We start from the raw sequence: 27,349 nt of genomic DNA on the forward strand, positions 1-27,349 counted from the left end.
GACATTATTTTGGCAAGCAGAGGTTTTTTTTAAAGGGGCATAATCTAAAAATGTAGATCTGAAGATTAAATCTTATCAACATATGTGGATAGTTTTTTTAAACATGCTTCTGGGATGATGATTCAGTGTATGACTGTATTCTCTGTGAGTCAATATTGAACTTCTGTCTCAGCATGGCTTTAGCAGTCTTTCTGCTGTTGGAGGTGCCATGTTTCATCTGAGAAATAAGCAGAGTCTCTGACTGTGGTTATTGAATTATACTCTGCTATTTAGGAGTGGAGATGTTAATGGACTACCTTCAATTGTCATTATATTCCATTGATGTAATTTACTTTTTGTGATTTCAACTGATGATGCTATTTTTCATTTTTTTGTTCCAAACTATAGATTTATCCACACTTTGAGATAGTTACAGTAGACCACACCAGAGTCAGTGGTATTTAAGTGCATAGAGATTTTTTTGTTTGCTCTATAAAGCACACATAAAGACAGACAAATCCCAGGTAGCCCTTCATTGCCATGTAAGGGTGAAAAATCAGCTGAAACACCATGTCTTTGTGCATATACCAAAGAGCTAAGACATCAGAGAGAAGAAATCTTTTGCATTCCCCTCCTTACTGAGGAGCAGAGCTCATTCGTTAGAGGGTTTCACATGCTTTGCCAAACACTGTGTAGGGGATAGGTATTAAGGGCCAGAGAATCAGATAATAGGGGCTTATCATTGAAAGGTTTTTGGAGGGGCATAGCCCATTTACTAATGTTGTTCACTAATATCTTGTACTTGACCCAGAGAATTTGGAAACCTGGGAGAAAAGAGTGTAAACTTTTCCTTGATTATTATTATGCAGTTAAGAGAGATTTTTTCAGATTTTAAAGGATCCATGGAATTTCTATATGCAGTTTCCATATCCAAAACTCTAAAGGGTGAAATATTTTATGTTATACTCTTACACCCCACTAGATTTCATTTGATTTCATGGCTATGCATGAGAATCAGATCTGCTATTGTTTAATTAAGCATTGAAACCTATTGATAAAGAAGAGAGAACAGAAGTTGATAAAGTAAAGTAGGAACTGAAGGGAAACAGTCAAACAAAAGAGTCCAATTCAATTATATCACATGGAGGCAGCTGACTTAAAAGTGGCACATTTTGTAAGTACTTGCATACAAATGTTAAAAATCTAAACACTGAAATGGATTAAATGATGGCATTGATGTAATAGGGATAATAGAAACTTGGTGAAACAATTATAATCAATGGGACACACTAATACCAGGGTATAAAATACATAGGAATTACAGAAGAGGTTGTGCTAGTGGAGGAGTGGCAGAGTCAAAAATAGTAGAAGTATTAAATGAGTCAAATTGTAACACAGAATTTCTATAGATAGAAATGTCATGCTTGAATAATAAGGATATAGCAATAAGAATATACAGGTTGCGTCTCCCTTAACCATGACTCTCTGGTCCGGCAACATCCGTAGTCTGGAAGAACCATGCATGTTCTTGGACAAGAGAGTCCCAGGGCAGAAGGACCAGGAGCTGGGAACCTGGCAGGGGTGGGAGCTTTGAGGGCTGGGGGTAGTGAGGTCAGAGCCACTGCAGCCTGACCAAGCCATGGCAGCCCAATCAGCCGTGGGACTGGTGCAGCCTGGCAGAGAAAGCCCAGCCAGTGCCACTCCAGCCTGTTGAGGTTGTGTACCGCCACGCATCAGGACTGGGGGCCAGGGCTGTGCATTGCTTAGACAGTGTAGGCCCAAGGTTGCAGCGACCTGGCAAGGAAAGCTTGGCTGGGGCCACAGCAGCCTGCCATCAGAACCGAAGCCTTGATAGTGGGGTCACTGCCACTGCTGCTCAGGCAGCAGTAGAACCAGAGCTGCCTGCCACCCGGAAGCAGGGCTAGGGCCACAGCAGCCCAGCCAGCAGCAGGGTTAGAGCAGGTCAACCCGGCAGGGGCTGGGGACTGTCAGCAGGCAGCCCATTTGGAAAGGAATGAGCCAGGGGCTGCAAGCTGAGTGGACTTTGGCACGGGACCTCTCCTGGTCTGGCAAATTCCCTTCTTTGTGATCCAAAGATCCTGAGGGTGCTGGACCAAGGAGGTCCAAACTGTATTATCAACACCTGATGATAATTGTGGTTAGAGAAGCTATAAAGTAGAAAACTCAGTAATAATTTGGGATTTCAACTGTACACACATTTGACTGGATACGTGTCACCTCAAGATGGGATGTAGAGATAAACTTGCTAGACACCATTTGGTGAGGCATGGTTTCCCTTTACTGCTTCGTGGAGCACCTATTCAGGAATCCACAAGGGGCGGGCAGTTCTTGATTTAATCCTAAATGGATCACAGGATCTGGTGAAGGAGGTGAATATAATGACCTGATTCATAATAGCGACCATAATGTAATCAAATGTAATATCTAGTGAGGGGTAATACGAGAAACTGACCACAGTAGCATTTAAGGTGATGAACAGAAAAATGAGGAAGTTAGTTGAGTGGAAACCAAAAAGAACAATCACAAGAGTGAAATGCCTTCAAGCTTCATGGAAAAGTGTTTTGACATCATAATAGAGGCTAAAATTAAATGTATACCCCAAATTAAAAAAAAAACCCAACAACCAAAAAACAGAAGAGGATCAAAAATGCCACCATGGATAAACAGAGCAAAACATGTGGTTAAAGGCTAAATGTCTAAAAATTGGAAATCATACATATTTTTTTGAGGAAAGTAGAAATGAACATAAACTCTAGCAACTCAAGTGTAAAAGAATAATAAGGTATAAGTCTTTTACTAGTTGCTCAAGTTCTAGCAGCAAATATATGTTTGAGTACATCAGAAGCAGTCAGTGGATGATTGAGGTGCAAAAAAGATCACTCAAGGTAGAAAAGGATGTTGCAGAGAAGTTAAATTAATTCTTTAGTTTTTACTGCAGAAGATGTGATGGAGATTTACATCTGAGCCATTTTTTTAATGTGACAAATCTGAAGAACTGTCCTAGTTTGAGATTTGGTACAGGAGGTTTTGGATCAAATGGATCAAATTAAACACTAATAAATTGTCATGACCAGATGGTATTCACCCAAGAGTTCTGAAGGAATTCAGATATGAAACTTCAGAACTGCTATCTGTGATATGTAACTTATACCTTAAATCAGCTTCTGTACTAGATGGTTGGGGGATAGTTAATGTGACTACAATTTTTAAGAAGACTTCAGAGACGATCCAAACAATTACAGGCTTGAAAATCCAACTTTAGATCCAGGCAAATAGACTGAAACTGTAGTAAAAACAGAATTATCAGACATATAGAGGAAGAAAACTTGATGGAGAAGAGTCAACATGGCTTTTGTAAAGCATGGTTTCACTTTACATTCTATTGGAATTATTTGAATGGACTCAACAAACATGTTGACAAAGGTGATCCAGTGTATATAGTGTACTTGGACTTCAGAAAGGCTTTGACAAAGTCCCTCACCAAACGTCCTTAAGCAAAAGTAATCAGTCAAGGGATATAAGGGAAAGTTCTCACAAATCAGTAAGGGTATGTCTACACTACCCCGCTAGTTCGAACTAGCGGGGTAATGTAGGCATACCGCACTTGCAAATGAAGCCCGGGATTTGAATTTCCCGGGCTTCATTTGCATAAGCCGGGCGCCGCCATTTTTAAATCCCGGCTAGTTCGAACCCCTGCCGCGCGGCTACACGCGGCACGGACTAGCTAGTTTGGATTAGGCTTCCTAATCCGAACTAGCTGTACTCCTCATTCCACGAGGAGTACAGCTAGTTTGGATTAGAAGCCTAATCCGAACTAGCTACTCCGTGCCGCGTGTAGCCGCGCTGCACGGGGTTCGAACTAGCCGGGATTTAAAAATGGCGGCACCCGGCTTATGCAAATGAAGCCCGGGAAATTCAATTCCTGGGCTTCATTTGCAAGTGCGGTTTGCCTACATTACCCTCCTAGTTCGAATTAGGAGGGTAGTGTAGACATACCCTAACTTAGTAAAAGAGAGGGAACCGAGAGTAGGAAGATGTGGTCAGTCTTCAGAATAAACTAAGATAAAAAGCAGTGTCCCCCAGAGATCTGTACTGGAACCACTGCTGTTCAGCATTATCACAAAGGAGTGGTTCCCAATGTTTTTGAACATATTGACCCCTTTTTGATCTATTAAAATTTCATGGACCCCACTCCCTGGGGGAGAAAAAAAAAAGGAAAAGTACAGAGAGATAAAGAAAGGGAAAGTAAGGATTGGGCCCACCGTGATGGGCCCAATCCTTATTTTTAAACTGTCCACGGACCCTCTGCAATACCATTGAGGACCACCAGGTTGGGAACCACTGTCATAAATGATTTGGGAAAGGGGGTAAATAGTGAGTGGGCACAGTTTGCAGATAACACAAAATTTGTCATTAAGTCCAAAGCAGACTGCAGAGAATTAACAAAGGGATCTCAGAAAACTGGGTGACAGCGGAATGGCAGATGAAATTCATTGTTGATAAATGCAAAGTAATGCACATTTGAAAATATCCCAACTATACATACAAAATAATAGGGCCTCAATGTGCTGTTACCACTCAATAAAGAGATCTTGGTCTCATGGGTGATTTTCAGAGAACATCTGCTCAGTATACAACAGCAGTCAATGTTAAAAATCATTGAGAAAGGGTGATTATAGTAAAGTAGTAAATATAATAGTGTCACTATATAAATCCATAATATGGCTGCACCTTGGGCTCTACATGAAGCTCCTCAAGGTTATCAGATCCTCAAAAAAGTTCCATAAAAATGACAAAGGTGCAGAGAAGGGCAACAAAAATGATTAAAACTCAAGAACAGCTTTCATATGAGGAGACGTTAAAAAACTGTGACCATTCACCTTTGAAAAGAGATAAGCAAAGGGAGATGTCAATGGCATGGAGAAAGTGACTAAAAAAATATTGTTTACTCTTTCACAGAACACAAGACTCAGGGACCACCCAATGAAATTCATAGGTGGTGGGTTTAAAACAAACAAAAGGAAGTGTGTCTTCACACAACAACCAGTTAAACTGAGGAACTTGTGGCCGCTGGATGTTGCTAAGACCAAAAGTATAACAGCATATAAAAAAATTAGGTACGTTTATGGAGGATAAGTCAATCAATAATTATTAGCCAAGGTGATCAGTGATGTAACACTGTGCCTGGGTATCCCTAAAGCCTCTGACTTCTAGGTGCTGGGACTAGATGACAGCTCATGGATCACTTGATAATTTCCCTGTTCTGTTCATTCCCTCTGAATCATGTGGCATGTGGCTACTGTCAGAAGAGAGGACACTGTGCTAAATGGACCATTGGTCTGACCCAGTATGTCTACTTCTCATTTCTGAACAGTTTGAGTACTGCTAGTTTGGGTTGCATTTATGTGATTTTGTACCTCTGGGCTCACTGATCTCAAATATGAGCAGAATTTAACTACCTTCCTTTTTTTTCTTTTCAGAGTCACAGTGTACACTCTGTGGTGAGCCTGAAGGTGAGTGTGCTTCTATATTCTTTATCATTTTCAAAGCTGTTGGTACACAGACTTGACTCAGCGATCTGTTTAATCTGTTACTTCATTTATATGGGAAACAGTAGACTGAACATGGTATTGGAAATGATGCTAACACAAGTAACACACACTTTGCTGTGCTAGATACCGAAATGAATCAAATTAAACCAAGTAAAGCACAATACATGCTCCAGGCAGAAGGAAATTACCTTATAGGACAAATATTCCATTACAGTAAAAATGGAAATACTAGCTTTTTATTCAGTTTGAGTGTTTGCCAGTATAATTTGACATACGATACAATCATGAGACACTTGAAGACATCATTTTGGGGGAAAAAAGACATTGCATAAATATGAATGAAAATGAATTAATCTGCAAAGGGTCACATTTTCATGTTTACTGTAACTCAGAGTACTAAGAGAGGCTTTATTTTAACAGATGAAGTAAATAAATACTGCTTCTGAAACAAGGATAATTATGCAATAATATTAATGCAAATGTATGCACCAATGATTTTTTTCAGTGAAAGATAAACACACAGGTAAGACCAGGATTTACCTAACTAAGCAGTGAGGTGAACCTGAGGTTTTTACTTTTTGAAGGAGATAGTCCATTATTGGAGCAAAACCTGGCATTCTATTGCTCTTATTGTTATTAAAGAAAATTGTCTTCTAACACAGCCATCTGGAAACTATCTATCAAAAGCAATCCAAAATTACCGGCTATGACGGAGCCATTTTTAGTCATTTTACAAAACTCAAAAGCTTGCTTATGCTCTGTCATCTTAATTGTTCTTTACTTATATACTCAGAATAATTTCTAAAAAACAAAATAAATCTTTCTATATTTGTGCTAAGAGGAGGAGAAGCTAACAAATGCATTCAAAAGAACTAAAGATGGTATCTGACGTGATAAGTCTTGAGCCTTTGTGACTAATGAAACAATTCAGTTCATAAGAACATTTTTCATCTGCTTGCATTGATTTATTAACAGTTTTGAGAGGTTTGTTTTGATGTTTTCCATTCTTTTTACCAACACGCTACAGTACTAGTTGCAGTGCTTTTCTATGTTCTTTATATGGCCTACTTGTTTATAAAGGAAAAACATAAAACAGATGCTCAGTGGCCTTATGTGATACATTGACGAATTTACTATCTCATGGTAAATTTGTGTGTTGGATTAATTCTGTTGTTATACATGCTAAAACTGATTTTTCCAGTTTTGCAAATTTAAATTCAGCAATTCATGTTCTTAAAAGCGAATGACAAGAGTTCAGACTTTTTTTAACAAAACCTTTCACTTTTGTGTTTTAAAAAAATCTAGAAAATGGTGTGTGTGTATATATTGTTGGTGGAACTTGTATTACTTTGGTATTCATCTGATTATTCGGTCAAAAACAAACTTGGGAATTTCCTCTGGTGCACCAGAGTTTAGTACTGTAGTGCTGCTGCTATGCTAATTGCCAAATCTTAGCTACAGTTTTTAAAATATACGCTTGACTAGGCCCTGTCAGAAGTCCAGAGAGGCCCTGAGCCACTTCCTGCTTTTGAGGTCCCTAGCCATAATAAAAATTTAAAAAGATGACATTATTACATTACTAATTACATTACTACTAATAGTGATTTGTTTATATAATCAGCTGATGAGAGAGGACATGTTCATCATTGTCTAATCTTGTGCCCTCAGAACTGATATTTTTGAATTAATATATGAACATTTTAACTCCTCTAAGGCCTATGGTATCTGATCTTAAATGAATGGTACATTGGAACATTATCCATGGTCAATAATTTGGAATAACATTTGTTTCTTTAAATTATTCTTTAAAACCTTCCCTTCAGAAGTTTATCAGGACTACTTCCAAACACACACACAAACATACACACTCTTGTACTTCAGTAAGATTAAGGAATACATACATATTTACATATCCCCAGAGGTCATATTTTGATTAGATTTTTTTTTAATCTGAACATCCACATCCAGGGACAGGGAGTACGTGTTAATTTGCCAAGCTATGCACAATTGGCTTCAGAACTAGGGACAGAAGAAGTGCAATAACATACTAAGCTGTTGTAAACTCTGCCAGAGAAATAGAAGGATGAAGACTTTGATTAGAGCAAGAACAACCTACTCATAGTGTTTCATGTTACAGAACACACATCAGGGAGAAGATGTTTACTTAAGGGCTTGCCTTTATTACACTGAAAGTGAACAATGAAATTGGCCACGAACTTATTTTATACTTCTACATCTGGTGTTTATGGAAAAGATTGAGATGTGAGGAGGGATTGGGGAAAAAGAGAAGTAATATACAATATATTTGAGAGGAATGTTAGAGGCTGTGTATATGATCCTGGCCCTACTGTGGGATTCATGGTATCTCTCTACCTATTGGTTACAAGGGTCATAGGAATTGGTGTTCCGCATTCCCTCTTGGTCTCTACCTGTGCCATATAATAATGCACTTTGGAGTCTTATATTCTTAGCCTTAGTCTCCAGAAGGATATGATAGTTTAGACTGATTCAGATTATTGGGCTTAATGTGGGAGTAAATGGGTGGGGTTTAGTGGGCTGTAGATCAGTCTAGATAATCTGGTGATTATTCCATCTCAAAGATAACATAGCAGAAATAGAAGGGATGTAAAAACAGAAGATTAATACTTCAGGTGCATGGAGAAAAAAGTGTCATGAAAAGAAATTGAAAAGTCTAGGACCCTTTATTCTAAAGGAGACACAAATGAGGAAATGTAACAAGCGCAAAAGAATAAAAATTTTCAGTTATCAGTACTTATATCAAGTCAAGAGGATGATAAATGAATTACAAATTTAAAACTAATAAAAGGAAATACCATTTGCGTAATGCTCAATTGGCCTGTGGAACTCATTGCCACAGGATACATTTGAAAAGAATAGTTACAGAGGGTTTTAAAAGCACTGTATGCTTCTATGAATAGTGAGAATGTCCATGGCTACTTTAGAAAGGATTAAAGAAAAACAAATGTGTTAGGTACATAAATTCTTAGGCATTAGTGCATAATTGAATGACTTAGGAAAAACGTTGTATAAGCAGATTATCCCATAATTATCCATTTCCTCGCCCCTTTCTCTGAAGCATTTGGTACTGGCTGTAGTCAGAAGCAGGATAATGGCCTACAGACCTTTGGTTTGGTCTGGTTTGACAATTCCTATAATCTTGAGAATTTTGGTTTTTAATTAGATCATGTGGATCTCTGATAGTAACACTTTTGAGAGGAAAGGCAAAAATTTAGGACTTAAATTGCTTTTGAGGATCTGAGTCAGACCCATTGATATTTATTTAGTTAAATCAGTAGGAGTTAAGCCCAGATTAGGTTTCTTTCTCCCTCTGCACACTGTGTGTGAATTTGGACAAGACAGTTGAGCCTCAGTGGTGAGTCAGCTAATCAGGGTTAGTTGTCTTGTTTTCTTAATTTCACCATTAATTCAAGGGTGTCTCCTCAGAAAATATTATGGGGGTGCATGTGCAAAGTTGTATTAGCATACAGAAGCTTACATTTTATTGCATTATTTCTGCAAAATCAGAGAAAACGCTGCATGATTTTTTTTTAATTCATGTCAGAGAATAAACAATGTCTTTGAGCAGCTGTTCTGACCATGAACATTTCTAAGTAATTGGATAAATTTTAACAGTGAAAGGAGAGTTATTTGTGTTGCCACAGATTTACATTTAGAAACAAAGAACATACCTGGATTGTTGTATTTGTCTCAGGCCTGCTGACATGGGGTGGCAGGGAAGATGGCAACTGCTCTGGGTCCCAGTGACACAGTAGTGTCAGCGGCTAGAACCATGAACCTGGAAATCCAGTGTACTGGGCTATGCTGTCTGGGCAGTACTGAAGGATGAGTCTAGCTCCAGAACTGCCCTTCTGGGAATGTGGAGATGCCCCCGTCTCACCTTGCCAGTGTCCAGTAATTCTGCCCCCGATTCTTCTCTAAAGAGAAACAAAGTTATGTTAAAAACCACATTTTAGCAAAAAAAAAAAAAAAAGGAGTTTCATGAAGGCTTGACGATAAATACCTTCACATTGTGGGGTCAAGTGTTGACCTGATCAAAAGCTTTTTCCTGGGAAGAAAAATATTCTAATTTCTATGTATTAATGTCTTTTAACCAGCCCACCTTGGGAAAAAACAATGAGAAATACTGATTTGTTAGGATTTTTTTAAAATGAAAGAAAATAAATTTTGAATGTTTGTAATCAAAATCAGCAATATTGTTGAGTTTTGGATAACTTGCCATACAATATCTAAAATATCTAGAACTGTCAGAACTACCCAGGAGCCTGAGATTTTTCCTAAGTGGCAATAGACATAACTTTGTATGTATAGTTTGGATCACATTTTGTAATGTGAATTTCTTTGCATTTATGAACACTGAATTTCATCTGACATTTTGTTGCTTATCTCCCAGTTTTGTAAGAGACCTTTGTTAGCTCTTCACATTCTGCTTTGGACTTAAATATCTTCAGTAATTTTGTATTGTCTGCAAAATTTGCTACCTCGCTATTTATTTATTTTTTTCAGAGTATGGATAAGTTAAACAGCACAGGTCCTAGTACAGACCCTTGGGAGACACCACTAATTACCTCTCCCTAGAGAGCTGTGTTTCTGGTTAAAATTAGTGTTTCTGAATAAATTTCCCTTGTTTTCCTTCTCAAAATTAGGGGCAATATTTAGTTCAGAAAGGATTTCTTAGTACACGTTGAACCTCCCAAATCCCAGACTCTCTGATCCGGTAACATCCGTGGTCTGCTAGGACCATGGATGTTGCTGGACGAAAGAACCCTGGAGGCTGGGAGCTCATGCTAGCCAGGAGTCCTGTGGGTGCTGGGGAGTGGGACCAGCAGTGGCTGGAGAGCCCAGCCCAGGGGAGTCCCAAACTTGGGTTTCCCTGCCTTGACTGAGAACGCCCAGCAGCAGTGGGACTTGTGGTAGCCAGGGGCAGATGACCGTTTTGCGGTGCCCCGGGCAGCATAATTCTGCGGGGTCCCCGCTTTGCCACGGCACATGCACAGTGACGCCATGCGCATGCGCGGTGGTGCCACGGCGCATGCGCGGGGCTTTTTGAAGCGCGGGGCTCGGGGCGGCCGCCCCGTTCGCCCTGCCCTATATCCACCCCTGGTGGTAGCTGCGGATCCCCAGCCCCAGCCAGGAAAACCTGGTGGCCAAGGATCCCAAGGCCTGACCAGGCCCCCTTCCCCCCCGCGGCGATAGTGGGACCAGCAGTGTCTGGGGAATCCCCTGCTCCAGCTGGGAATCCCCAGGGAAGTGTGGACAGGGAGTCCTGTCTGTAGCTGGAAACTCCAGGGAGTATTGACAGCTATGGGTCCAGTCCAGGGAGCACCAACAGCATGTGGCCAGGAACCCAGTCTCCTGGGAGCTCCACAGCCCACAGAATAGCTCAGGAGCAGGGTTGGCAGCCAGCAGAGGAACACTGATCTTCCCTTGTCCAGCAAACTCCCTGGTTTGGGATCGCTCAGGTTCCAAGGGTGCTGGACCAGGGAGGTGTAACCTGTGTTGCAAATACTGTTCACGCTATAGATAATGATATATTGGCATGTATATATGATGATTCTGTCGTATTTGTATTCCTCCTACCTAAAATAAAATTAACAAGTAATAGGAAATCAAAAAGGTTTTGTTAGAGATTTTTGCCATCAGATTAATAAAATATTAACAAAAAATGCTGACAATTTGGATTAACCGACTCAACTGTATTTTCATCAGCTATATGCTTTGCCCTCACTGGGTATTCAGGAATCACTGAAACAGAATAGACATCTGGGGGTTCTGCATGTTTTTCTGTATCTTTAATTTTAATGCATCTTGACATGATTCTTAAATACCTTCTGATAGCAACAAATTAGCATGTTTTCCACATTATTCATCAAGCCTTGTTTTTTCTATGTGCATCCTTTTGTTTTGTGTTTGGACATGTTGTGAGAAGATGAATTGCACTGCTTCCTGTCACTTTCTTCTGTAATATATGTTTCTCATGAGACAGTTTATGGAGTCTGCTATGGTTTTTAAGCAGTGCTGTCTAATAAATTACAATAATTTTAATATTTTAAAATAGTGTTGAGCAACATGTTGGTATTGTATTGATATGATAGTTTTCAAAACTGCATTTGGGTACACAGAAGCAGTGATTTATTCAGACAGTCTGTCAGCTAATGGACTAGTTCATGAAAAAATAACTCTTTGCAGCTGATTACGTTTAAGTGCAGTCAAGAGCATTTCTCAAACTACTGTACCAATAGTGAAATCTCCCATTATTTGTATGTTATGCGTGAGTTGTTCTAAAATTTGGCAACTGTTTTCTGTACAATGGATCATTTGGTAATTAAACTAAGGATCTCAAAATATATGAAAATGTAGTACAGGTTGGACATGAGTGGTCCCGAAAAACAGAGTTTCCTGGATGAGGGGAGGTCAAGGCTCTCTACCCGGCTGTAGGCTCTGCTTGCTGGGTGGAGCTGTACTCCCTGCCGCCTGCTCCTGCCTCCATCTTCCCCACTGTGCCAGGCCTGGCCAGGGCTGCACCTCCCTCCTGTGCCAGCCCCACCCAGTCCCACTGCCTCTAGCTTCAGCAGTGGCTGCAGCCTCCCCCAGTAACCACAGCACCAGCCCAGGCTGCACGCCCAACTGACGCAAGCCCTGGCCAGGGCTGAGTCCCCACTGCCTGCCCCAGCTGGGACTGCTCTCCTGCACCGCGCCAGCCCTGACTGAGCCAGTGCTTCCCATAGCATCAGTGCTGGCTGAGGCTGCATTCCTGGCTGCTGATCCCACTACTTCCAGCCCTGGCTGGGGCTCTTGTTCTTGCCACCAGCCCTGGCCATGTGTGCTCTCCACAATGCTGGCCCCACCACCGGGCTGAGCTTCTGAACCTGGCCAGCCGGGGCTCTCTGGTCCAAAAAGATTCGTGCCGGACCACGGATGTTGCCAGACCAGACAGTCCTAGATTTTAGAGTTTCAGCCTGTAATATCATGTTTTCTGGTTGTGCTAAACAATATCAGGCCACAAATTTATTCTTACATGTCTGGGAGTATCTGGCGGATAAATGTATATGGTGCAAGTACTTCCATAGTAATTTCAATCCATACCCTGGGCTTCAGCCAGCTTTCTTCCTTACTCATTCTGGTCTGTTGCCAATTCTCTGCTGGGACTTTACTATCCTCCAGTCCCCTTGAATGAGAGTTAAAGGAGGGGAGGGTTGGCTCTCTGCTGTACCAACCACAGGAGCCGTGGCCTTCCCATCCTCCTTTACTGCTCCTTAAAAGAATACTTTCTTCAAGCCCTTTATCAATCAGATTATATGATCAGTATATTCCTTCCCTATGGAGTACTACTCTGGACAACGACTCTGCTTATATAATGAGTTGCAAAATCATAGCCTAAATCCCTTTCCATGTTTGCCACAGATAAGGTCCTCCTGCCTTGAACTCACTGTGGGGAAGATACGTCCTCCTACACCTTGGCCAATCTGATGATGAGAGTAAACTTCCTTCCCAGCTCCCCAGGAAATGAATTATTAGTGCAATACCCACAGTGGATCCCAACAAAATCCAGTATTTCACCACTCACATTGTTGCTCCATCTGGTCCAAGTAAAAGAGAACTTTTTCCTGCATCAGCACGAATCTATATAGATCCCTTCTTTTCTGGTCACCTCGGGAGTGGGGAAACGAGTTAGCATTCACATGTTAACTGGACTGCCACTGCAACAGAAAGTCTTTCCAACAAGCCACAGAATATTACCCACAGATTTAATGTGCAGTTAGGTAACTTAAGGACCCAAATCAACCTAACGAGGAGGGTTTTGAACTAGATTTGAAGAGGGACAGTGACCAAAGCCCACAATTAACTCAAAAACATGTAGACCTGAAATTTGGGGGAAACATGGGCTGTAATAGCAGGAAGAAACAAGATAGAATTGATGATGGGTATCCAATTTTTATACCAATGCAAGAAGTATGGGAAATAAGCAAGAAGAACTTGAAATACTATTCAATAAACAAAACTATGACATAGTTGGCACCACAGACACTTGGCAGAATAATATGCATGACTGAATATTGGTATAGAATGATACAGCTTGCTCAGGAAGGACAGGCTGGGGAAAAAAAGGAGTCAATGTTGCCTTATATATTAAAAATATCTACACTTGTATTGAGGTTGAGATAGAAATAGGTTAATGACTTATTGAAAGTCACTATGTAAGGATGAAAGGAGTAAGACAACAAAGGTAATGTCATAGTAGAGGGTCTACCACAGACGACCTAACCAGGAACAAGAGGTGGATGAGGATTTCTTTAAACATCTAACAAAACCATCCAAAACACAAGACAGGGGCTATGCAGATATCTGTTGGGATTTAAAACACAGTAGGGCGCACATTATCCAAGAAGTTCTTGGAATGTATTGGAGCAGTTTTTCAAAGAAACAGTTGTGCAAAAGAGCAAACTATTCCACTGTATAGGAAAAATAGGAAGTACGGTAAAAAAACCACTCTGGCTTAACTAGGAAATCTTCAATGATCTAAAAATCAAAGAAGCAGCATTCAAACGGTAGAAACTAGGTTACATTACAAGGATGAATATAAATAAATAACATAAGTATGTAGTGGCAGAATTAATAAAGCGAAGTTACAAAATGAACTCAAATTAGCTAGAGACATAAAGGGTAAACAAGAAAATGTTCTTCATATACAAATATATGGCAAGAAGGATACCAAGGATAGGGTAAGGTTGTTATTCAATAAAGAGGAAAAAACAATAACAGGAAATCTGGAAATGACAGAGGTGCTTAATGATGACTTTTTTTTCAGTTTTTGCCAAGAAAATGCCAGTGAAAATGGGATGGGATTAGAGCCTACAATAGGGAAATAACACATTAAAAATTGCTTAAACAAGTTGGATGTCTTCAAGTAACCAGAGCCAGATGAAATGCACCCTAGAATACTCAAAGAGATGATTTAGGAGATGTTTGAACTATTAGCTAATATCTATGAAAAGTCATGGAAGATTGGAGAGAACACTGGATAGAGGCAAATATAGCATCCATATATAAAAAGGGCAATTCGGCAAATTACAGACTGTCAGCTGAACTACAGTACCATGAAAGATAATTGAGCAAATAGTTAAGGAATCCATTTGCAAACATCTGGAAGACAATAAAATGGTAGGTGACAGCATGGATTTGTCAAGAACAAATTCTATCAAACCAACCTGATTTCTTTCTTTGACAGAAATCAGACTTGGTTATGAGGGAAGCAGTAGATGTGGTTTGTCTAGTCTTCAGTAAGGCTTTAGATATAGTCTTTTGTGACCTTCTTATTAACAAACTACAAACTAAATAGAGCTACTATTGTGTAGGTGCAAAATAGGTTGAATAACCGTTCCCAGCGAGTAGTTATCAATAGTTTACCGTCATGCTAGTGGAATTCCATCCGTCACATAAGTGGAATTCCACAGGTATCAGTTCCAGGTCCAGGTCCAGATCTGGTCAATATCTTCATCAACAATTTCAAAAATGGCATAGAGAGTACATTTATAAAGTTTTAGGATGATACAAAGCTGAGAGGAGTTGTAAGTGCTTTGGAGGATAGGATTATGAGTCAAAATGATGTGGACTAACTAGAGAAATGGTTTGAAGTAAACGGGATGAAATTCAGTAAGTTGAAATGCAAAGTATTCAATTGCACACATACGAAATGGGAAATGACTGCCTAGAAAGGATTACTGTGGAAAGGGATCTGTGGAGGCCACAGTGGACCACAAGATGAAAATGAGTCAACACTGTAACACTATTGAACCCCCCCCCCATCATGTATTGGAGGGAAACATGAGAAACAATTCCTGTGCTCTGCCCTTTGATGAATAGGCCTCAACTGGAGTACTGTGTTCAGTCCCAGGCACCACATTTCAGGAACATAAACACATAAGAACGGCTGTACTGGGTCAGACCAAAGGTCCTTCTAGCCCAGTATCCTGTCTACCAACAGTGGCCAGCATCAGGTGCCCCAGAGAGGGTGGACCGAAGACAATGATTGAGCAATTTGTCTCCTGCCATCTCTCTCCAGCCTCTGAAAAACAGAGGCCAAGAACACCATTTTATCCCCTGGATAATAGCCTTTTATGGACCTAACCTCCATGAAATTATCTAGCTTCTCTTTAAACTCTATTATAGTCCTGGCCTTCACAGCCTCCTCTGGCAAGGAGTTCCACAGGTTGACTACACGCTGTGTGAAGAAGAACTTTCTTTTATTCGTTTTAAAACTGCTACCCATTAATTTCATTTGGTGTCCTCTAGTTCTTCTATTTAGGGAACTAATAAGTAACCTTTCTTTATCGGCCCTCCCCACACCACTCATGATTTTATATACTTCTATCATATCCCCCCTCAGTCTCCTCTTTTCTAAACTGAAAAGTCCCAGTCGCTTTAACCTCTCCTCATATGGGACCCGTTCCAAACCCCTAATCATTTTAGTTGTCCTTTTCTGAACCCTTTCCAAAGCCAAAATATCTTTTTTGAGGTGAGGAGACCACATCTGTACACAGTATTCAAGATGTGGGCGTACCATAGATTTATACAGGGGCAGTAAGATATTCTGGGTCTTATTTTCTATCCCTTTCCTAATAATTCCTAGCAACCTATTTGCCTTTTTGACCGCCGCTGCACACTGCGTGGAAGATTTCAGAGAACTGTCCACGATAACTCCCAAGATCCCTTTCCTGATTTGTCGTAGCCAAATTAGCCCCCATCATACTGTACATATAGTAGGGGTTATTTTTCCCAATGTGCATTACTTTACACTTATCTACATTAAATTTCATTTGCCATTTTGCTGCCCAATCACTGAGTTTGGTGAGATCTTGTTGGAGTCCCTCACAGTCTGCTTCTGTCTTGACTATCCTAAACAGTTTGGTATCATCCGCAAACTTTACTACCTCACTGCTTACCCCTTTCTCCAGATCATTTATGAATAAGTTGAAAAGGATTGGTCCCAGGACTGACCCTTGGGGTACACCACTAGTTACCCCTCTCCAATCTGAAAATTTACCATTTATTCCTACCCTTTGTTTCCTGTTTTTTAACCAGTTCGCAGTCCAAGAAAGGACCCTTCCTCTTAACCCATGGCCATGTAATTTACACAAGACCCTTTGGTGAGGAACCTTGTCAAAGGCTTTCTGAAAATCCAAGTATACTATATCTACTGGATCCCCCTTATCTGCATGCTTGTTAACCCCTTCAAAGAACTCTAATAGATTAGTAAGACAGGATTTCCCTTTATGGAAACCATGTTGACTTTTGTCCAACAAATTATGTTCTTCTACATGCTTCACAATTTTATTCTTTACTATTGTTTCGACTAATTTGCCCACTACTGAAGTTAGACTTACCGGTCTGTAATTGCCAGGATCGCCTCTAGAGCCCTTTTTAAATATTGGTGTCATGTTGGCTACCTTCCAGTCATTAGGTACGGAAGCCGATTTAAAGGATAGGTTAGAAACCACAGATAATAGCTCAGCAATTTCCCATTTGAGTTCATTTAGAACCCTTGGATGAATGCCATCCGGTCCCGGAGATTTGTTAACATTAAGTTTTTCTATTTGTTCCAAAACCTCCTCTAATGACACTTCAATCCGGGACAGTTCCTCAGATTCATCACCCACAAAGGACAGTGCAGATTCGGGAATCTCCCCAACGTCCTCAGCCGTGAAGACTGAAGCAAAGAAATCATTTAGTTTCTCTGCAATGGCTTTATCGTCCTTGATTGCTCCTTTTATAGCTCAGTCATCTAGGGGACCCACAGGTTTTTCAGCAGGCTTCCTGCTTCTAATGTGCTTAAAAAACATTTTGTTATTTCTTTTTGAGTTTTTGGCTAGCTGTTCCTCAAAATCTTTTTTTGCTTTTCTTATTACATGTTTACACTTGATTTGACAGTGTTTAAGTTCCTTTCTATTTATCTCACTAGGATTAGACTTCCAATTCTTAAAAGATACCTTTTTGTCCCTCACTGCTTCTTTTACATGACGGTTGAGCCACGGTGACACTGTTTTAGGTCTCTTGCTATGTTTTTTAATTTGGGGTATACATTTAAGTTGGGCCTCTATTATGGTGTCTTTAAAAAGTTTCCATGCAGCTTTCAGGGATTTGGCTCTAGTCACTGTGCCTTTTAATTTCTGTTTAACTAACCTCCTCATTTTTGTGTAATTCCCCTTTTTGAAATTAAATGCCAGGGTGCTGGACTGCTGAGGTGTTCTTCCCACCACAGGAATGTTGAATGTTATTATATTATGGTCACTATTCCCAAGCTGTCCTGTAACGGTTATTTCCTGGACCTGATCCTGCACTCCACTCAGGACTAAATCGAGAATTGCCTCTCCCCTTGTGGGTTCCTGCACTAGCTGCTCCAAGAAGCAGTCATTTAAGCCATTGAGAAATTTTATCTCCGCTTCTCTTCCTGAGGTGACATGTATCCAGTCAATATGGGGGTAATTAAAATCCCCCATTATTATAGAGTTCTCTATTTTGGTAGCCTCTCTAATCTCCCTCAGCATTTCAATGTCAGTATCGCTGTCCTGGTCAGGTGGTCGGTAATATATCCCTACTGCTAATTTCTTATTATTGGAGCATGGAATTACTGTCCATAGCGATTCTATGGAACGTGTTGATTCATTTAATATTTTTATTTCATTTGATTCTACATTATCTTTCACATATAGTGCCACTCCGCCACCCACCCGGCCTGCTCTATCCTTTCTATATATTTTATATCCCAGTATGATTGTGTCCTACAGATATTCCTCATTCCACCAGGTTTCAGTAATGCCTATTATGTCAATCTCCTCATTTAATATGAGGTACTCCAGTTCACCCATCTTATTAGTCAGACTCCTAGCATTTGTGTTGAAGCACTTTAAAAATTTGCCACTGCTTATTTGTCTGCCCTTTCCTGATGCATTGGATTCCTTAGAATGCGGTTGTTTGTCTGCTCTGGCCCATGGTTTGTCCTCTCCCCTCCTCTCTTTCTGACTACAGCTTAGAGAATATCTATCAATGGATTCTCCTCTAAGAGAAGTCTCCCTCCGATTTACGTGCATCTCCGCACCAATCGGCTTTCCCCCATCTCTTAATTTAAAAACTGCTCTACGACCTTTTTAATGTTTAGTGCCAGCAGTCCGGTTCTACCCTGGTTTAGGTGGAGCCCATCCTTCCTGAATAGGCTCCCCCTGTCCCAGAAATGTCCCCAAATTAAGTGTCCCCAAAGTTATTTCATATTAAGTGTAGACGTGCCCTATCAGGGATGATCTAGTTTGCAGATGATACCAAGTTGGGAGGGATTGCAACTAATTTGGAGGATAGGGTCATAATTCAAAATGACCTGGACAAATTGGAGAAATGGTCTGAGGTAAATAGGATGAAGTTTAATAAAGACAAATGCAAAGTGCTCCACTTAGGAAGGAACAATCAGTTCATACATACAGAATGGGAAGCGACTGTCTGGGAAGGAGTATGGCAGAAAGGGATCTAGGAGTTATAGTGGACCACAAGTTGAATATGAGTCAGCAGTGTGATGCTGTTGCAAAGAAAGCAAACATGATTCTGGGATGCATTAACAGGTGTGTTGTGAGCAAGACACGAGAAGTCATTCTTCCGCTCTACTCTGCACTGGTTAGGCCTCAATTGGAGTATTGTGTCCAGTTCTGGGCACCGCATTTCAAGAAAGATGTGGAGAAATTGGAGCGGGTCCAGAGAAGAGCAACAAGAATGATTAAAGGTCTAGAGAACATGACCTATGAGGGAAGGCTGAAGGAATTGGGTTTGTTTAGTTCAGAAAAGAGAAGATTGAGGGCGGACATGATAGCAGTTTTCAGATACCTAAAAGGGTGTCATAAGGAGGAGGGAGAAAACTTGTTCATCTTGGCCTCTGGGGACAGAACAAGAAGCAATGGGCTTAAACTGCAGCAAGGGAGGTTTAGGTTGGACATTAGGAAAAAGTTCCTATCTGTCAGGATAGTTAAACACTGGAATAAATTGCCTAGGGAAGTTGTGGAATCTCCATCTCTGGAGATATTTAAGAGTAGGTTAGATAAATGTCTATCAGGGATGGTCTAGACAGTATTTGGTCCTGCCATGAGGGCAGGAGACTGGACTCGATGATCTCTTGAGGTCCCTTCCAGTCCTAGTATTCTATGATTCTAGACCAGTGTTTCTGAAAGTTTTCTGCGGAATCACTTTGAGAAACACATTAACTGGCCACCCCAGTTTGTTTATTTACTGGCACTGCGGCTCCCATTGGCTCCATTTCGCTCTTTGCAGCCAAGCAGAGCAGCGGGAAGTGGTGGCCTGGCCCACACCACTTTCCGTGGCTCCCTTTGGCTGCAAAGGATGAAACAGAGCAAATGGGAGCCGCGAGACTTCGTGGCCGTGGTGCTGGTAAATAAACAAAGCGGTGTGGCCAGTTAATGTGTTTCTCAAAGTGATTCTGCGGAACACGTTCAGAAACACTGATCTAGATGTCCTACTATGAATGTAGAAGATTGAACCTGATGGTTTCTCAAGGTCCCTTTGAGTAATTCTATGAACTTGAGGTTCACAAAATCTCTCTTTACCTTTACATGTCACTTGTGTTGAAGAGAAATTCAATTCATTACTGTTCAGATAATTTGTCAAAATACATAAAATCCCACATCCCTGGGCTTCATTTCCTTAACTCCTGGTTCACTTCACTGGTTTGTGCAGAGACAAACCAAATGAATTTCTTCAAATAAAATGTAATCCCAGCCATAAAGAGCGAGGTCTTTCCATTCATTTTACATGACTCTGGTTAAAATAAATGTACATCCAACCTGCTCTTCTTTGCAATCAGTGGCAAAACCCTGTTTCATTTCAGAACTGGAGAGTCAGTCTCAAAGGCCTGCATTCTGCAAACACTTAAGGATGTGTGTAACATTTATAAGGTGAATATGCCTACGGACAATAATAGGCCTGTTCATCTGAGTAAAGTTGCACACATTTTTTAGTTCTATTCATGACAATAGGACTATCTACGTGAATAGAAGTTACATTTACATTTAAGAATTTGCAGGATCAGAACCATTCTAACAAGGTCAATACCTCCAAGATGTTGGTAGCTAAAAGCAACATTGATTTCAGGATAATTTCTGTGGTCAATTGGTTGCTGATATTCTGTTCTTTGTTACATTCAAGTTTATTTTAAAACGTGACAGTACTATACAACCGGAGGGCTTTTGGAAGATTTCAGATTTCCTTTTTATGTGTCAACTTTTACTTCAGCATTTTGTTGAAACATCTTAGCAGAGTTAAGGTTGTTCTTTGAATATGCAGTGTAGTATCTTATTTATTATTTATTTAAAACAGTATGAATAGTCTGTGTGTTTGTTTGAAGATTATATGCTTTTCCCCTAACTGCTCATTCCAGTACATTTTAGTGCTCAAGGTTATCTTTTTTTGAATGGTAATATTTCTTGGAATATGTAGAGCAGCTACTTTTAAGCCTTTAAGTTATACAGCAGCACCGCGTGAATTTTCCAATAGTGTTGTTACTTTGTATATCTTCTGTATCCTAGTTCAGCCTTTGATTGATGAAAAAAAGTGTATGATTCTACTAAAATATACCCATCTTCTGTGATAGAAGCCAACTGGAATAGGAGCAGTGGTTCTCAACCTAGCACCCAGTTGAAGCCTATGCGACATCCTCAGAGCCACACACACACGTGTGTGTGTATAGATATAGATATAGATATAGATACTGTGTGTATTATGCAGCTCTTATATAGAGATTTGCATATGCGGTCCATGGTGCTAAATAGGTTGGGTAGGTGCTTCTATGTTACTGGAAAATACTGTGTTACTGGAGAATACCCCTCCCCCTTATGCTAACCAGTTAAACTAGCTTTTCAGGCAGAATTCTTCAAGAGTGAAGTGCAAAGCTGTTCTTTTGTCCCTTGATATTCCAAAGAGTATCAGATGAATTGTTTCCAAACAACTTAGGACTCTCAATGCAGGTGGGGAGGAAATCACAAAAGGCAGAGAGGTTTTAAAAATTTGATTACACTCTAAAGCAAAGGAAATCTCACTCCCTATACACACTTATCTTTCACTGTCAGGTATTCCTTTCGAAGAGCACACAAATTGTTTAGGGTTATCATTGATAGGAACATTACTCTTCCATTAAATGTAATGATGTTTTGAACATTTTTTATTTGAATGAGGGGTCATGGACCTGAGAAGTTTGAGAAACACTGGACTAAGCAAAGGAATCCTGTATCCTGCAGCCAAACCACACATGAATTGCAATGACATTTTCATTCAGAAATAATGCTCTATTCTCCTAGTGCCTGATCCCACAAATTTTAGATAAGTTAGGGCATCATTCACTTCCATGATCCAATAAAATTCTGCACTTTCACCATTTGTAGAACTATTATTGATATTGATCAAAGTAAGTAGAGATGGAATTCAGAACATGCAAAAGAATTTTAAAGTGAATATCATCAAGCAGAATTATCTTGATTTATATACTTTCTGATTCTTTTCCATCAGCTTTCCCCTCCTCTTCAGACATGAGATTATAGTTGAAACATCTAGTGAAATGTTAGGGCCTGCATTTGTCTATGATAAGCTGTGATTGGCTATATGGCTAGAACCTTATTTATTTTATAACTGACTGTCTATTATTACAAGCTGTATGATAGAAAGAACTGTTAATGGAAAAGATATTGCACAGGTGCATCATATTCATACTCTTTAGTGCTCCATTTATAGAATGTAGAGCATTTTTGCTTGACTGAAAAAAGTTATTATGTGGTTCCATTTTTAACTTGGCTTCTGGATCTAATATGCTCCTTTTAAAAATAGAAGATAATTTCTAACTGCTAGCTGAGATTTGAGAGTGAGCGTGGATTCTTTCTTGCATACACATTCTCCCCTGAAAGATAAAAGATTCTGCAGGCCAAATTCTATTCCCATGTAACCTTGTAAAAAGCAAGTATTTTTTCCTCAGTGTCACTTTTACAAATACACTGCTTTCGCTGTGTTTCTAGAGGAGTAACTGTTAGATAATAAAGTATTTTGTTGATGGTACATAATGGAATGTAGTCCAGCACCTTTTTTCTTAACTTAATAAATTCTTCAGTAATAACTGTAAAATATATTTTGTCACAGATATGACTTAAATACATAAATGGAGCAGATGGGTTGACTAAGATACGGAGAATCATTTTTACTTTTGAGAGTGGTCCCTTTCTTTAAATTACAATGAAACCTTTTATTATATTTAAAATGAATGCTGTATTATGGTATTAGAGCACTGTGGATTCAGGTCTGGTGGCTACACTTTCAAGCTTTACACAGTGAAAATTGCATCTGATACTTGTTCTAGAGTTAGTGTGTAGAAATACATGAAGACCAAGGGTTGTTACCATGCATATTTTCACAAGTACAAGTCCAGTCTGTTTTACAGGTTTTATTAAAGATATGATTACCCAAATATATAGATATTCTATATAGACCTATCCACAAGTTAGAAATATAGTTATACTCACACATTTAACAATAATGCTTGAATCTGATGGGTCCCTCATGATTTGAGCATCAATAGGGTGAAGCTTCCTGCCAAAGTTTACCATAGAGAGCTCAATTTCCCATTCTGAGACCCCCTTTTTTACAATGTGATTCTGTATATGCCTAAACTCTGTGCATGTCCATAAAAGTGTCTGCCCTCTTTTCTCTTATTGCTTTGTGTACCTTGGAAACTTAAGGGACCCCAATTTTCTCTAGGGTGCATAAGTTCCCTTTATTCCCATTAGCATTGGTAAGACTCGACCATTATCCTGTGGTTGAGTAACATGTCAGATATGGCATACCTTTACAGTATTTTTATGATCTATTAATCTTCTGGGTAATTTTCCACAATATTATCACTTGGTACCTCTTCTCCCATAATCTGAGAGTATTAGGTTATTTTCCAGTCACTTACATCATTTTTTGTCTCCAAGGCCTAAAACTAAGCTAAACTCTTGCAGGCCTCAGCGTACGGGTACCTGTCTAATACATGATTGATCAATATTCATAAGAATCTTATACTTTTATAATCCTATAAATTAACTCTAATTAATGCACAATAAATATATGCAGTATAACATGATTAATCAAACACAATAAATGGACAATAAACTGAAATAATTGGCTGTAAGAAACATCCATTATTGCACTTAACGTTAATTTGTGTCATTGCAGTACAAACTTCTTTGCTTTCCAAGTTGTAGAAACCTTTGTACTGTAGTATTTAATGTTATATTTTCATTATACTGTTACATACCTGACAAAAGTTAAACTTGAATGTTCTTTGTTCATAGCAACTTCCAAAACCCCTAGGCTACGTCTAAATTGGCATGATTTTCCGGAAATGCTTTTAACGGAAAAGTTTTCCGTTAAAAGCATTTTCGGAACAGAGCATCTAGATTGGCACGGACGCTTTTCCTCAAAAGCACTTTTTTCGGAAAAGCGTCCGTGCCAATCTAGATGCGCTTTTCCGCAATGCCATTTTTGCGATCGGGGCTTTTTTGCGCAAAACAAATCTGAGTTGTCTACACTGGCCCTTTTGCGCAAAAGCTTTGCGCAAAGGGGACTTTTGCCTGACCGGGAGCAGAATAGTATTTCCGCAAGAAGCACTGATTTCTTACATTAGGAAGTCAGTGCTTTTGCGGAAATTCAAGAGGCCAGTGTAGACAGCTGGCTAGTTTTTCCAGAAAAGCGGCTGATTTTCCGGAAAAACTGGCCAGTCAAGACACAGACCTAGTATTGCACCTTTTAAGTCTTATCAATAAAATATTAGATACTTTAAAACATTTTGAATGTCTGCATTTGTAAATCAGGTTCAGGTGTGAGTAGAGCACAATTGAACTTGTTTTTCAAATTATTGCTTTATCACTGATACAAAAGATGGCCTGCAGAGACCAGTGTTCAGGATTAGAAAGTGTATTAAGACTTAAGCCATACTTTGATATGTTTCAGGTAGAGTTCTCAAAACTAAAGCAACACACTCAAATTAATGATGTATTCTATTGTTGATCATTAACTGAACAAGGGCTTCTAAGTTTGTTTCATTTAGCCCTTTAGTGTGAGCTGTAGCCATTGAGATTTATCACTTTTACTTTTCCTTCAGTAATCATTAGATCATCTTATTGGCACGGAAGAAAACTAAAATACTTTGGTGTTGAAAAAAAACATGTATGTGACTTCCTTTTTGGTTTTGGTATGGTTTTTTGGAGGAGTGTATTTGTTGGATTGAATTACAGACGTCTCCTTAGGGTTGTCCCCTGGTATGCTAATCATGTAACTGAGGTCCACCTTCCTGCTCTTGGGGGCTCCCCAACACCCAGTCCTGCTGGTATTCTTCAGACAGGCACAGAGTTAGGGTTACTGTTCCCTTCTCCTGCAGAGCAATACAGAAAAGGCTGATCTAGACTATGCTAAAGTGTAGAAAAGGGGATATGCAAATTCCCCAGGAATTTGCATATCTTCTTCCCATCTCACTATCAAAAGCGGAACTTTCAAAAGTGAAAGTAGTCTGGACGCTTTTTTTCAGCAACACTCCCCTTTTTTCAAAAAGCTGCTTTTCCTCAAAAAATGAGGTTTATGCAGCTTTTCGAAAAAAGGGAAGGTTGCTGAAAAAACCCCATCCAGACTACTTTCACTTTCAAAAGTGGAGCTTTCAAAAATGAGATCAGAAGAAAATATGTAAAATCTGCAGGATTCCCGCAGAATTTGCATTTCCTCTTTTAACACTTTAGCGTAGTTTAGATGAGCCCAAACTGAACCAGTTCAGCTCCAGAAGAGCTCAGTGACAAGGGCCTAGCACCCCAGAAACTAACATCAAAAGGGACCAAATCCCCAAATAAATCTATCTTACTCTGTGTAACAGTTTTACACAATGAAAGCTCATAAAGTCTGCACAATTTATCAGTGAAAGAGAGATAAGCACAATGTTGTACCACCACCCCCAAGGTAATAATTATTTACTCTAGGCTTGATAATAAACAAAAAAGTTTTTATTAAGTATAAAAAGTAAGATTTAAGTGGTTGCAAGTGAAAAAAGTCAGGTCAAAGTAAGTTACTAAATTAAAATGAATAGAAAATGCATATTTAAAAGCTTCAGAGGGGTAGCTATAACAGGAAAAAATTAAAAACAACGAATAGTCTAGTAGCACCTTAAAGACTAACAAAATATGTAGATGGTATCATGAGCTTTTGTGGGCACAACCCACTTCTTCAGATGGGAGCTGCGGGAAGCGGTGGCCTGGCCCATGCTTCTTCCTGCACTTCCCTTTGACCAGGAAAGGTAAACCAAAGTCACGGAGAGCTGTGGGACACTGTGCCTACAGAGGCTCAGGTAAACAAACTGGTGGCCTAACGAGCCACATGTGGTCGGCACTCCAGAATGTCCCCCTCCTTTAGATACAGGGCATGACAAGGGTGATAAAGTGAGTCATAATCTGAGCTGGACAAAGAATATAAGCAGCCCTTGTTCTCAGTTCTGTGCTTAGTTCACACAACCAAGTTGAGTCACATGACACTAAGTGTATGCCTTGAGTAGAGGTCATCTTGATTGCTCAGCAGAGGAGCTAGCTCACCTATAAGAAGTGGCTGAAGGGAGCTTGTACTGATCAAGAATTATTTCTATTGCAAAAAAAGATCTCATCTGCTGAGAGCCACTACAATCAAAAGGATTAATCTTGTGGGTCTCAAGAGTTTCAAAGGCAATGTTGGGCTCCATGAATAAACCATTATTTTTAGGAAAAATCACAGTGACAGATTGTTATTTGTAGCAGCTGGAATACATCACTATATGTCAGGTTTTTCCAAGGGTATTTTTAATAAGAAAATGGCGAGAGACATAAAAATTAATAAATAAAAATCCAAAAGTGGCTTGACATGGGAGCTTTGAGGCCATTGTGTCTGACCCATTATTTAATATAACATATAATTATAGCTAACGATCCACTTGGAGGGGGAAGAGATAATGACCAAAAAGATCTGAGGGTTTATTTTTTTGTGTGTGTTTCAGAGGTCCTTTTTCCAGGATAAATTATAATAGGTAGCATTGCCTGAAGAGAATATAAGCTCTCCTGTAGAGAACTGTGAAGAAAACAAACCATGCTTAGATGACCTTGAAACAATCAGAGATGTAGTACTAAGCAGTGAATTTTATATTCAAAGACAATTGTTAAAACATGCATGTGCTGCAGGTGTCCCAAATGAAAATGTGTACTCCTTTGGGGAATCACTTTTTAAAAATAAGTTATAGTAAAAAAAAAAAATCAAGTCCAGGTTCTCAGACGGTATAAATTGGTCTAGCTTCATTGAAATCAGTAGAGGCATGCTTAATTTGCAATGGCTGAGAATCTCACCCCTGAAATTATAGGTAAGATAGTCATTGGGATTGTTAGGAAAATGTTTGTACATTGTAACTATAAGGTCAAGTCTCCTGTGTTTTTGGCTAACTTCACTGATACCCTTTTAACTGGCCTAGCAATCTCAGAAAGAGATCAATAATACATTATAGCCAAGCCAAATAAAATTTTCACAGGGAAAGTGACACTTTTCAGAAGAAGCAACACTGAAATGTAATTTAAGGAAACAAATGGTAATTGCTTTTACACCAAAATGTGGGAACACAGCAGGGTGATTCCAGGAAACATTGGATTCTTTCTCTCATGCCAATTTAGAAATAGGTAAACACATTG

General features: G+C 39.6%; 1 protein-coding gene across 3 annotated transcripts in view; it reads left to right on the top strand.

Moving 5' to 3' along the window:
- Positions 1-27,349, top strand: part of DLGAP2 (DLG associated protein 2) — a 667,152-nt gene that overhangs the window by 309,009 nt on the left and 330,794 nt on the right. For all 3 annotated transcript variants that reach the window (XM_075923575.1, XM_075923576.1, XM_075923577.1), the window contains one exon: positions 5,481-5,513. In XM_075923575.1, coding sequence (XP_075779690.1) covers positions 5,481-5,513 — 33 coding nt within the window. The remainder of the gene's footprint in view (positions 1-5,480; positions 5,514-27,349) is intronic.

Source organism: Pelodiscus sinensis, chromosome 3 (assembly GCF_049634645.1).
Source record: "Pelodiscus sinensis isolate JC-2024 chromosome 3, ASM4963464v1, whole genome shotgun sequence".
NCBI classification, from domain to species: domain Eukaryota; kingdom Metazoa; phylum Chordata; order Testudines; family Trionychidae; genus Pelodiscus; species Pelodiscus sinensis.